Raw genomic sequence first — 13,738 nt, forward strand, 5'->3', positions numbered from 1 at the left:
ATGTTTCAGGAAAGAGGTGGAGGGGGAGGGAGGAAGGCTGTATTGACATTTTAATAATTATTGAGCAGTGACCATGTTTCAGGAAAGAGATGGAGGGGGAGGGAGGAAGGCTGTATTGAGGTTTTAATAATTATTGAGCAGTGACCATGTTTCAGGCACCGTTTTAAGAGCTTACCACATACTTGCCTCATTGCAATCCTTACAACCACCCCCGAGATAGGTACTATTATTATTCCCGACTTCCAGGTGAGAGAGTTAAGGCAGACAGAGGCGAGAGGATGACTCCAGGCCAGGTGAATGCAGGGAGCCAGAGTCCAGTGTTCTAAACCTCTGCACGGTACTGTAAGTTACTTTTTAAAATTCTGGGAAAAGAAAACTAGTAAGACCAAGAGAAGCTAGCTCATTAAATTCTGTAATCTGCTGAGGCTCAAACAACTGAGGCTGGTACCCCAGGCCAACAACATAACCAGAGGGGAAGGAAGTCAGGCCCCTTCTCACTCTGAGTAGCTGGGTGCCCGGGCAGGGCTCACGGGCTGGGGCGGGTGGGCACACTGTAAAGGGCCAGAAAGTACACATTTTAGGCTGTCACAACGATTCAACCCAGCCAGGGCAGGGCCGAACCAGCCGGAGGCCACGGCAGAACCAGTGAGCATGGCTGGGCTCCTGTAAACCCTGAGGGACGCTGAGATTTACATTCACTGAATTTTCATGCCACATGATATTATTCTTCTTTTGTTCCCTCCATCCCCCGAGCCATTTACAAACGTAAAACCAACCTAGCTCAAGGGGGTACGGAAACAGGGGCCAGCCCCTGGTCCAGTGCCAGGAGCTCCTGGGGCCTGAGTGCCAGAGAGGAACAGGGCGAGAGGGGAACAGGGCGGGAGAGGGGAACAGGGCGGGAGAGGGGAACAGGACGAGAGGGGAACAGGGTCATCAGGGTGCTTGGGGTGGGCTCTGGGGCGTCTGCACCAGGCACACAGCCCAGGAGGTGGCAGGAGTCATCAGTTCTGGAAACAGCCAGAGGTACAGCCTCGTGTCTAGGCACCGGCCGAGTTGGGGCTCGGGGTCAAAGCCAAGCTGAGGCAACGTCGAGATGGAGCATAACAGCCCTCAGCCTGCGCCCGCCACACTGCGGAGGCCCCACCGGAACAATCCGGGAGGGTGGAGTGGTGCCTGCCTCGCAGCTGAGGGGGCTGGGTAGGGAAGGGCTACTCCACCCTGGAGGCCCAGCTCACACCAACCTCGTAGCCCCTGATGTCCCACCGGGCAGCTTCACGAGGTTACAGGTGGGTTCCTTCTCCACTGGATCCCTCCCACAACGGGTGACCTGACCACACACACGGCAGGTGCCCAGCGGTGGTCCCAGCCCCAACGTCTCAACAGCAGGACACCCGTGTGGAGACACTAGGTCACAGGAATGTCTCCACGCAGACATTCAGGCAGGTTCGAGGGAAGAAGACAGCTGCCCGGCCACTCTCCCACCACGCCCCACACCTGGTGAGCTCCTCTCCTCAGCCTGGGCCCACGTTCTCTCCCAGGATACTCACATCACTCAGTCACCCCCAGGACATCTGCCTCTGAGCTGCCAGCCTCCCTCCCCAGCCCCTTTCTTCCTTCCCCCCCTCCCTCCCTCCTTTCTTTTTTTTTGAAAGAGGTCACCCAGGCTGGAGTTCAGTGGCACAATCTTGACTCACTGCAGCCTCCGCCTCTGGGGCTCAAGGCTTCCAGGCTCAAGCAATCCTCAGCCTCAGCCTCCCAAGTAGTTGGAAATGCAACTGGGCACCACCATGCCCAGCTATTTTTTTTTTTTTCTTGGTAGAGATGAGGTCTCACTACATTACCCAGGCTGGTCTCAGACTCCTGGTCTCAAGCAGTCTTCTCACCTTGGCCTCCCAAAGTGCTGGGATTACAGGTGTGAGCCACGGCAACCAACTTCCCCGGCCCCTTTCTGACCCACAGCCTGGGATCCAGCCTGGACTACCTGGAACACATACACAGCCCCCCCGGAACCCCAGCCCCACCACCAACATGCCCCACGAGCCCCTTCCCCACATCTGCTCCCACCCCAGACCAGCCCTCCACGCAGGCCCCGTGCACACGCACAGCCTGGCCGGTAAGGCCATCAGACCCAGCACTGGCCCGCCGTGGGACCTGGCAAGGGACTAACCTCCACCTCGCCTCCATTTCTTCACCTGCAGCGTGGAGACCGTGACCTCCCAGGGTGGCTTTGCTGATCAGGTGGGTGTGGGCTTGGTACCCCTAGAGTGAGCTCTCCACCGCAGGCAGCTTTATCGTGGCTAACTCCCGTCTTCAGAGCCTCCATCTTGGCTGCTCCTGCCTTAATTCAGGCCTTCGTTATGGCGAATTGGATAATTAGTATCCATGAATTCTCTACATCTGGAGTTAACCTCCCCACGGGCCCGTGAGACTGTCATTTCCCTGCTTAGTGCCCTTCGATGGCTCTGCTGCCCACAGGACACAAGCCCAGCCGCTGCGCCCGGCACACAGAGCCCTCCCGACCCTCACGTCTCTCTCCTCCCCTCCCTCCCCATCTGCTTCTTACCCCTCACGGCCTCTTTTCCTGTTCCCTCTGCCCTCCTCTTCTTCCCTTTTCCTCTCTTCTTCTCCTTCTCACGCCCCAGCATAACCAGACTCCCAGCTGTGCCCGACGCCCCCACACTTCCTGGGCACCTGCCTCTGCAGACCTGTGTCTGCTCCTGAAGTGCCCTCTCCTGGCACCTGGTCACCCACCCTCCAGGCCCGGCTGCCACATCCACTCCACTCTGCAGCCCGGGGGCCTCCCCCACCTCTCCAGGTGCCGCAGCTCACCCACGGCAGGTCCATCCCCACGGCAGGTCCATCCCCACGGCAGGTCCATCCCCACGGCGGGTCCTCCCCACGGCGGGTCCTCCCCGTGGCAGGTCCATCCCCCGGCAGGTCTGCCCCGCGCTCATCCCTGCCTTCTACTTCTACAGCACTTCTCACACTGCACTGCACTAGCTGACACCAACTATGAGCTCCTGGAGGGCAGGGGCCGGCATCTCCACCTCCTCAGGCCTGGGGCCTGGCACGAAGGTGAGCTGAGTGCACACAGGAACTGACCAGGGGACAGGTCACGCGAAGCTCCGTCCAGAAAGCTCTGGGCCTTGCCAGGGATCCGTGTGGTACCCCAAGCCCACCCTGGGTCCCCGCAGCCCCTTGGCTGCCTTTGTGCTGATGACCCTGAGCTGAAGGTCAGCCGTGTGCTGGGGTGAACGGAAGGGGCTCAGCACTCCACAAAGTAGCTGCTCTTTCTTTCTTTGGAAGAAGAAAAGCCACACGCAGGCCTCAGGACAGCAAGAGAAAAGGAGGCCTCAATAGAGATGTTCCTCTCGTCAGACTCCGGGCAAGGCAGGTGTTCCAAGACGCCGTGCGGTGTCCGGCCAATGCTCCGATCCCAGCAACTGGAGCCAAGTCCATTCCTGCCAAACAGCCTCGGAGATGCAAGCGCAGCCGGAGTAGGCCCCTGGGGGCAGAAGAATTAAGTGACTTTTTCCGGGAATTTAGGAAGCTTCAGTCGCTGAATGAAAAAATCCATCTTTGTAATGAGGCACAAACACATGTCTTCCACGTCTGAATTAGGTTGAGAGGAGAAAGGACATCATGAGGCCAATTTGCAGGCGACTGAGATGAAATGGCTCAGGGAGGCTGCTGCTTCTACAGCTCCACTGATGGACGGGCTCTGAGGATTGGAAAGGGAGCAGGGGACGGGGCCGTGGAGGACTTTCACCACACACCCATTTGGGAGGGAGGCTCTGCAAAAAACTGACTTCTAGGCCTTATGCTTGTGGGGATGTGAAATGGTGCAGCTGCCACGGAAAGCAGGGTGGAGGCTCCTCAAACAAGTAAACGCAGAACTGCCGTATGATTCAGCAATTCCACTGCTGGGTATAGACCCAAGAGAATCGAAGGCAGGGCCGCAGAGAGGTGTGCACTCTCATGCTCACTGCAGCATTATTCACAATAGCTGAAACATGGAAGCAACTCACATGTCCATCACAGGTGAGTGGATATACAAAGTGGGGTATGCACATACAATGAAATGTTTCCCGGCCTTAAAAAGGGTGGAAATTCCTACACATGCTACATCGTGGATGAACCTTGAAAGCATTATGCAAAGGGGACCTGGTTAAACTGCAGCTTCTAGTTTGGGAGGGCTGTGGGGGCCTGAGATTCGGCATTTGTAATAAACATCCAGGTGAGGTCCTCGGCCCACACTTCGAGTAGCAGAGACCCCATCAGCACCTGAACTCTCTCCTAGCCCTAATGCCTCCACCTCCAGGAAGAGCTCTCTGTAAAGTGGATGGGGCCAGGACCCCCACAGCTTCCCAAGGCAGAAGGAGAATACTTCTCAGAGGTTAGTAGACTCTCTCTAGGCAGCTGCTGCAGGCAGGTCACAAATCACCACCATCCGTACGAGTGGAGGGCTGGCTGCTGGAAATAAAACAGTGATGGAGGCTGGGTGTGGTGGCTCACGCCTGTAATCCCAGCACTTTGAGAGGCCGAGGCAGGAGGATCATTTGAGCCAGGAGTTTCAGACCAGCCTGGGCAACATAGCAGACCCTGTCTCTGCAAAAAACAAAAAATTATCCAGGCGAGGCAGTGCATGACTGTAGTCCTAGCTACTAGGGAGGCTGAGGTGGGAGGATCGACTGAGCCCAGGAGTTTGAGGCTGCAGTGAGCCATGTTTGCCACTGCACTCCAGCCTGGGAGGCAGAGCTAGACCTTATCTCTTAAAAAAGGAGCACACTGATGGAGAGGGTCGGGCTCTGCAGGCAGAAGAGCAACAAGGACACTCCTGCTCCTTCCATGGCTTCCTGGCCTCGACTCCCAGATACTGAACAGAGAGGGAAGCAGAAGCCTTAGGAAAATGGCATGTCCCCCACCGAGCCCAGGGCTCCTGCCAGCCCCCCTGCCGTGGGTCCAGGATATGGCATGTCCCCTGCCCTGCCCCAGGCTCCTGCCAACCCCCCTGCCGGGGGTCCGGGATATGGCATGTCCCCTGCCCTGCCCCAGGCTCCTGCCAGCCCCCCTGCTGGGGGTCCCGGATGACTCACAGCAGGACACATCCCCTCCTCGGTGCAAAGTGGGCTCAAGCCAGGTTGGGGGAAAGGCCAGGTTCTGGCCCAGCCCCTTCCCTCCATGCTGGGCTGGGTGATACCTGCCCCCAACCTAAGCTGGACCTCCTCTAAGGGACTTGGGCAAAATATAAGACTGCCCAGTCTTCCTTCATTAAGACTCAGGTCATCGTTTCACAGGCAGGCCCCCCTGCACCCACACTGTGGGACACCTTTGGCTGAGACCAGAAAAAAAAAACCGATTGCTTCCCTCAAATGGTGACATGCATCCCAGGCTCAGGCGGGCTCTGCTGTGGCCCTGCCCAGCCTCCCCATCGCTAGTTGGACTCTCAATGAGACTCAAAGCTGGCTGACTCAGATCCCAAGCAATTAGGAGCACCCAGCCCTCTCTAATTAACCAGCCAGCCCCTCTCCCTTCCCACCACGGCCCTCAGATAATGAGGGCAGGCAGCCGAGGCAAGCAGGCCCAATTACGGAGGGGACGCAGCTCCAAGGACCGGCATACTCAGCTTCCACCCGCAAGCTCATTAGCTTGTAGTGCTGAACGCTGCCAGGGCTCTTGCTGGGGACGCCTCTGTGTGCCCAGGACCACCTGAGGCTCTGTCCTCCCCAACCATGCCTGGGCCTGGATGCTTCCCACGGCGGGGATCTCCCCAGCATCCCTTCCCCAGCCTGCCCGAGCCCACACGCCTCCCAGGGCCCTGGGCTGCAGCCGTCCGCAGAAGGTGAGGAGGCAGAATGTGGAGATGGAGACAAACAGGGAGGTGGCCCAGAAACCGGCAGTCCCAGAGTGGAGGGCCCGATTCCTCACACTGTGTTCGCGCCCTTCCAGTCCCCCAGGGCTGCCGCCTGAACCCCAACCCCAGCTGTAATTAAGTACCCTTAATGGTTTCACACCTCCCTCCCAAGCACTGGGGTCCGCATGGCTCCTGACACCAGTCGGTGTGCGACCAATACTTGTGGGATAAGGGATGGCTTCGTCTCTCCTCCCAGACATGAGAGAGCCCTGCAGGGGCAAGGGCTTCTCAGGGGCTATGTCTGGGCCACCCTGATTCTCCAGCGACTCGGGTTCTAGGCCACCACCTCCAACAGCAGGGCCCCCGGGGGGGCAGTGCCTCTGGGATCATCTCCCTGGAGTCCCAGGCCCTCTGAACCTGCCCATTCACTGCTCAAATGCAGCTCGTCCTGGAAAGACTCCACCCTCTTACAAGTCCCCTACAGCTCAGCGTCCCAAAGATCTCAGCTCTGCCCTGTGTTTTCAGGTCCCCAGGATCTCAGCCTTGGAGGCAGCTGGAGCATGCCCCGTCCCTCCTCCATGGTCCACTGTTCCTAAGTTGAATCTGCCAATGCATCCTGCGTTCCTTTTTCCTCCAGCACACACCTCTGTGCTCCCCAGGCATCACCCTCACAGCTGGGCGCTTGCCCAGCCCGTTTCCAGCTTCCAGCCTCAGCCTATGTGGTCTTCCCCTCCCTGGATGCCCTTCCCTCTGCCCTCAGCCTTGCAGAAACCTGCCCAGCCTCCAGGGGCCCACTCCTCCAGGCAGCCCTCCTGGCTGCTCTGAGTCCTGGGAACCCCAGTCCCAACCACGGTGCATGTCACACTAGAGAATACTGTCCGCCCATCTTGACCGTCAGGACATGAGGGAAGCGACCATTCCGAACACCTCTCTTTTTGGATCCCTCTAACCCAGGATTGGCACACAATGGGCGAAGCGATTGAGAGAGACATTTGTACAAGTAACTGGTACAAACACTGAGGGGTTTCCCTGCCGGCTCAGGACATCCAGTGCTGCAGAGCTACAAAGGCTTCCAGACGCTTTTACATAAATTACAGAAAATATGGGACTAGCTGTGGGAGCTCCAACTTTAAGAAAACAAGAATTCCAACGAGGAGAATGTGGGTGCTATGGACTGAACTGTGTCCCCTCAAAATTCCTATATTGAAGCCCTGACCTCCAGAGTGACTGTATTTGGAGAGAGGGTCTTTAGGAGGTAATTAAGGAGAAATGAGGGTGCAAGGGTGAGGCCCTAACCCGACAGGACTAGTGTCTTTATAAGAAAAGGGAGAGGCCGGATGCTGTGGCTCACGTCTGTAATCCCAGCGCTTTGGGAAGTGGAGGCGGGAGGATTGCTTGAGGGCTAGTTTGAGACCAGCCTGGGCAACAAAGCGATATTGTCTCTACAAAAAATTAAAAATTAGACAGGCGTGGTGGCGCACATCTGTCGTCTCAGCTACCCGGGAAGCTGGGGTGGGAAGATTGCTGGACCCCAGGAGTTGGGGGCTGCAGTGAGCAATGATCATGCCACTGCCCTCCAGCCTGGGTGACAGAGATCCTGTCAAAAAAACCAGAAAAGCAAGAGGAGGAGGAGAGACTAGAGCCCTCTCCTCCTGCCACACGAGGACACACGGAGAAGGCAGCTGTCTGCAAGCCGGGAAGAGGGCCCTCACCAGGCACAGAATCAGCCAGCACCTCGATCTCAGAATTTCCTGCCTCCAAACTGAAAAATAAATGTCTACTGCTGAAGGCGCCCAGTCTGTGGCATTTTGTTATGGTGGCCTGAGCTGACTGTGACACGGGGAGTCACTCGGCCTCTTCTGAAATGTCTGGGGATCTGCTCCATCCTTGATAACACGTGTGCGGCCTCAGCAAGCGGGACCCTGAAGCGGATTCATAACAATCACAGGTATCCTTTACCGCATGCTGCCAACGGGCCAGGCAGTCCGCTAAGGGCTTCTCCTGCGCGAATACGTCCATCAATGATGACGGAAGCTTAATGACCCCATTTCACAGATGAAAGAATAGAGGCCCACAGAGGTTAAGTGACTTGTACAAGACCGCGCCACCGTGGCCAAGCTGGGACCTCAACCCAAGTCTGTCTGGTCCTGCGGCTCCGTGCACAACCACCTCACAATCCTGCAGCCGGGGAGGAGGGAAGCTGGCCCTGCTGGGTGCTTGCAGGAACACGGAGGCACTCCTGAAAGTACAGATGAGTCCCTCCCATCTGGGTAGGAGCCCCCAGCACCGCATGACGTCTGTGTGGGGTCAGTCCTCACTGGCAAGTCCAGGAGCACCGGCTGCCCGCTTGCTGCTCAGGGTGGACCCAGCGACCTCTCATCCCAGCCCCCTGAATTCTAGGGCTGTCTCCTTCCTAGAACCCTCCTTCACCCCCTCTAATTCCTCCCCATCTGCTTAGAATACACTGAAGAGGCTGACGCTCTGTCTTAGCAAATGGCCTCAATCCCTACGTTGTCTGTCCCCGGCCCTATCACCTCCCAGTGACGGCCGCCACCACCTCACTTGTCTCCAGCACTAGGGTCATCTCTTAAAAACACAGATCAGATCACACCCCTGCTTAAAACACTCCACCGGCATCCCGATAAACTTAGGTGAAATCTCAGCTCCTGACCTTGACTGGCGAGGCTCTGCGATGGGCCACCCCGCCGCTCTCTCTGCCCCAGATGCCACCATGTACCCCTTGAACATGCCCAGCTGGTTCCTGCCTCAGGGCCTTCAGGACTGTTCCCGGGGAAGCTTGCCGTTCCCTCTGCCGGCAACACTTTTCCACTCGGATCTTCCCAGGGCCAGCTCTCGCTTGTGTTTGGGCCTGAGCTCAGAGAGGCCCCCTAAGCCTCTCCCTCGGTGCTCTGCGTTAATTCAAGAGTCCTCGGTGTACCTAGTCTTGTGTCATGTTTATTCATTTGTCCTCTCTATGCCCCGACCCTGGAAAATCATCTCCACAACAGGGTGGACTGTGTCCGTCTCCACGGCGTCAGCAGCACCCGCAACAGGGCTTGCACACAATGGGCTGTTATTTACAGAATGAATGAATATGAATGAACGAATGACACCACCTTCTCCAAGAAGGAAGAGTGAACCCTCTAAAGCCCGCAAATGCCCACCATCCAGCTGTGTTCCCCTGATACCCTCCCCTCCCACCTCAATCCTGGAACAAGCCCCTCAGAAGCTCAAAGGCTCCCCGGCCTCATCTCCCAAGCCAGGACCGAGTTCTCAGCCTGCTGAACACCATGAGCCATTTGCAATGGAAAAACCTGGACCAGCCAGAGCTCCAGAGTAGCGTGGGAACCCACATCCAGCTGAGGTCCTTCCCCGGGACGGCCACTGTTGCCTAAGACATGGCTCCAAGGAGCATTGTACTAACCGGTGCACAGCCAGACCAGCAGCAGCCTCTGTGGCACAGGCCCTGGACTGTCCCAGGGGAAGTAGGCCAGGCTCTGTACCCTTCATGGTCCCCTATATCTGGAATATTTACCACAGGCAGGCTCTGTGCCTCTCCACAGTCCCCTATAGCTGGAATATTAACAGCAGCTGTGGAGCTGAGAGACAGAAGGAGGAAACAGGCTGCCAGGTCCCGTTCTCCCAGGCAGGAGTCACTGCCTCAGTCCTGCAAGTTGGCCATTCCCAAGTCTCTGTGCCCCACCTCCATTGAACTGCAGCCCCTGTGCCCCGACCTCCATTGACCTGTAGTCCCTGTGCTCCACCTGCACTGACCTGTAGTCCCACTGACCTGTAGTCCCCGCGCCTCCACCTCCACTGACCTGTAGTCCCTGCGCCCCCACCTCCACTGACCTGTAGTCCAGGGCCTTGGCAGGGCCAAAGGAGGAGCCAGTACACAGCCTGACACCCAGGCCCCCATCTCCCCTCCAGTATTTCTGGGCCAGTTAATCCACCTTCCTCAGCCCAGTTTACCACATATGACAAAAGCAGGAAAAAAAAAAAAAATGAGATAGCTGAAATCCTGGCTTTCCTCCTTATTAATTGGCAGATTAACCTCACTGCACCTGTGGTTTTCTCATCCAGCTTTTGAATGCCCCTAAAAATGCCCTCAAGGTTGCCAATGGCCTCCATGTTCCACGTCCACATTTATTTCTTTTAACTTCATCTTTCCCGGTCCTCTCAACACTTCCCACCCCTCCCCATCCTCCATCCTCCATCCTCCACTCTGTTATTTCTTCCCAGGGTTATTTCCTGACATCATCTTGTTTATTTGATCATTACTTGTTTTTTAGTTCCCTTGTCCAATATTATCCCAAGAAAATTCCTTCTCTGTCTTCTTCAGTATAATAACTCCAGTCTTAAAACCATGACTAGCAGCCAGGTACAGTGGCTCACGCCTGTAATCCCAGCACTTTGGGAGGCCGAGGTGGGCAGATCACCTGAGGTCAGGAGTTCAAGACCAGCCTGGCCAACATGGTGAAACCCTGTCTCTACTGAAATACAAAAATTAGCTGGGCATGGTGGCACACACTTGTAATCCCAGCTACTCGGGAGGCTGAGGCAGGAGGATCGCTTGAACCTGGAGGCAGAGGTTGCAGTGAGCCAAGATTGCGCCATTTGCACTCCAGCCTGGGTGACAGAGCGAGACTCCGCCTCTGGGTGGGGGGAGAAAACACGACTAGCACATGGAAGTTACTTGAGGGTGGGTTCCAGCAAAACTAAGGTGAAAACAAAAAAAAGGAAGACATGGTCTCTTGAGATCAGTGTTTCTCACCTAGGAGGGCAGCAAAGGGAATTATAATAGCTGTGCAGCTACCAGCCTAGGAGGAGCAGGAGTAAGAATCTAGAAGGGTTTATGCCAGGAAAAAAAAATAGCCTCCATATGATAGTAAAATTAAGATGCTAACTATGTTGAGGATTAGAAGGCACATTATTCTCTCAGCAATAAGGAAAAGAAAGGCAAGTCAAAACTCCAGAAAAAACTAAAAGTTATATTTAAAAAGTCCTAGACTCAATACAAAACAATTTAATACGTGGCACAATTTAGTATAAAGAGAAAATCAATTTGATCTCCCTGCAAAGATCATTCTTCTTCGAGTAACCAGGGATCAAGAGAAGCAGATCAATGGAACAGAAAGTGTAATCCCAGCATACTGCTTGGCTTTGAGGAAAATAGGATTTATCTAATAACAACTAAAAACATTTTTTTCTTATTGCCTTAATGTATTCTGGAGATGATAACATTTATTGAGTGCCTATGTGCCAGGCAAGGTTTTAAGAGTTTTGCATTTAAGAATATTTAATCCTTGGCCAGGCACGTTGGCTCACGCCTATAATCCCAACACTTTGAGAGGCCGAGGTGGGCGGATCATGAGGTCAGGAGATCAAGACCACCGTGAAACCCCGTCTCTACTAAAAATACAAAAAATTCGCTGGGCGTGGTGGCGGGCGCCTGTAGTCCCAACTACTGGGAAGGCTGAGGCAGGAGAATGGCGTGAACCCGGGAGGCGGAGCTTGCAGTGAGCCGGGATCGCGCCACTGCACTCCAGCCTGGGCGACAGAGTGAGACTCCGTCTCAAAAAAAAAAAAAAGAATATTTAATCCTCATATCATGGTGAGGTACCTGGTATCATGACCATATTTTATAGCTTGAGGAACATCAGGTATGAGATATTAAACAAGTTTTCTGAGGTCATAGCAGAAGAGCTAGATTCGCACCCTGACTTCTAACACCAGCTCTGGGTCTCATGGCTGGGGTGTGAATCTACCAGAAGGGCCAGAAGATACATCCCAGCTGAGACACAGAGCTGGCCCTAGACGCCAGGCCATTTGATTTTTAAGTCTTAGTGTTTCTTGCCAAGAGGCAGAGGATACCACATGCCCAATGCAGACATACACACTCCTGGGAGCCAGGATGCAAAGCCACAGAGCAGCAGGGCTGGTCCAGGTTGGGAAGCCAGAATGGCAGGGCCAGAGCAGGGTCTTACCTTCCTGCAGTCTTTGCAGAACACCGACGAGCTGCCCAGGAAGCCCAGCACCTCCCCGCAGAGCAGACACTGGGACAGGCCGTTCCCCATCACGTTCCGCCTCATGGTCTCCAGCCGCTCCACCAGCCGCCTGCAGCACAGGACACAGTCAGAGGGAATGTGCTTCCTGCATGGGCACAGCTGCACCGAGGCCCAAAACCGTACCATGCCACATGTGCTGTCCCCTCACCTGGGATATTGTTCCTTGCCCCACCCTTCCCCTGGATAACAGCGGATCCTTCATTCACTCACCAACTATTCATTGAGCACCTATGATTCATCAGACACTGGGAATACTGTAGTAAACAAGCCAGAGACAGACATGGTCCCTGTTCTCATGGAACTCTCATGGGTAACAGGCTGGTATTTTTTTGTGAGACCCCATCTCTACAAAAAAAAAATAAAAAATAGCTGGGTGTGGTGCACGGTCCTAGCTACTTAAGGCTGAGGTGGGGAGATCGCTTGAGCCCAGGAAGTTGAGGCTGCAGTGATCTGTGATTGCACCACTGCACTCTGATCTACACGACAGAGTGAGACCTTGTCTCAAAAAAAAAAAAAAAGAAAAGATAAAAGATACATAGGAGGCCAGAATGAAATCAATTCCTGCCCAGTGCATTTGTGTCTTCCTACTTGTGCTTTTCTGTGTTTTTCAGATTTTCTAGGAAGTATGAATTGGTTTCGTAATTAAACCCAGGACACGATGAAAGTGCGGGAAGAGTGAGCTGTGGTCAGCGCTGGAGTCGGAGGCCAGGAGAGGCAGGTAGAGCCAGCCGGGAGCGGCTCCTGCTGGAGCGTTTGAGGGGCGACCTGTGGCTCAGCCTCCACCTGAACCCCTCCCTTGGCTGAACCACAGCTGACCTGCAGGTGTGCACAGCCCAACAGCCCCTGGGAGCTTCACCAGGCTCATTCACGCCCTCAGCCTGGGACGCACACCTCCGCTAGCAGCTTGCAGCCCCATCTCACAGAGCGGGCTGGGTTACACTCCCGGTGTTCAGGCAGAGCACCCTTCAGCAAGGGCTGGAGTCAGTGACCTCCTGACCCACTCCCAGAGGTGAAAAGCAGCACCAGGACCTGGAGTGCCCGCCTCCCAGTCCCCTGCGCTTGTGCCAAAGCCCTTGGTGTCCTCCCACTGAGCTGGCTCCGGCCCCGCCTTACCCGATTCTCTGCTGCTCCAGGACGTCCAGCCGCTCGGCCCTCTGGATGACCTGCAGGATGGCCTCCACCTCTGCAGGGCTGAGGTGCTGGTTCCTCCTCTGCTTCTCCGTCTGGTAGGTGTGCACGGACCAGCCCGTCTGCAGCCTCAAGAGGGAATAACCCAGACGGCGTTGAGGCCTCCCCAGTGCAAACTCCGGCAGCCCCTACCACATGCACCAAGGCCCCCCGCCTCCCCCGCCAGAACAGTCAGTGGACGGCCCAGGTGCCGTGTGCCGGCGGGAGGAGGGCACCTGACATCGATGGGCTGCAACCTCCAGGAAGAACCTGCACATCTGGGAGCCCCACCTGTCCTTCCCCGCAACGTGCCCCGCACGTTCCCCGCACGGCGCCCTCGTCTCTCAGCTCACCAGCGGCTCCCTTGTGTTCTAGGCTTCGTGCAGTCCCCAGGCCTTGGCTCATGCTGCACCCTTCACCTGGGGCACCTGTCTCTCTCCCTAAACCCTCTGTCCACCTCTCACTCCTATTCTTTCTATCTATCTATCTATCTATCTATCTATCTATCTATCTATCTATCTATCTATCTATCTATCTCTCTATCTATCCATCTATCTCTCTCTCTATCTATCCATCTATCCATCTATCTATCTAATCTATCCATCTATCTATCTATCAATCTATCTATCTATCTATCTATCCATCTATC

General features: G+C 55.5%; 1 protein-coding gene across 3 annotated transcripts in view; it reads right to left on the minus strand.

The window, feature by feature from the left end:
* Nucleotides 1–13,738, minus strand: part of RPH3AL (rabphilin 3A like (without C2 domains)) — a 184,267-nt gene that overhangs the window by 77,912 nt on the left and 92,617 nt on the right. For all 3 annotated transcript variants that reach the window (XM_058431430.1, XM_032138175.2, XM_058431431.1), the window contains exons 3-4: nt 13,036–13,179; nt 11,842–11,971 (exon numbers count right to left, since the gene is read on the minus strand). In XM_058431430.1, coding sequence (XP_058287413.1) covers nt 11,842–11,971; nt 13,036–13,179 — 274 coding nt within the window. The remainder of the gene's footprint in view (nt 1–11,841; nt 11,972–13,035; nt 13,180–13,738) is intronic.

Source organism: Hylobates moloch, unplaced genomic scaffold (assembly GCF_009828535.3).
Source record: "Hylobates moloch isolate HMO894 unplaced genomic scaffold, HMol_V3 SCAFFOLD_19, whole genome shotgun sequence".
Lineage (NCBI taxonomy): Eukaryota > Metazoa > Chordata > Mammalia > Primates > Hylobatidae > Hylobates > Hylobates moloch.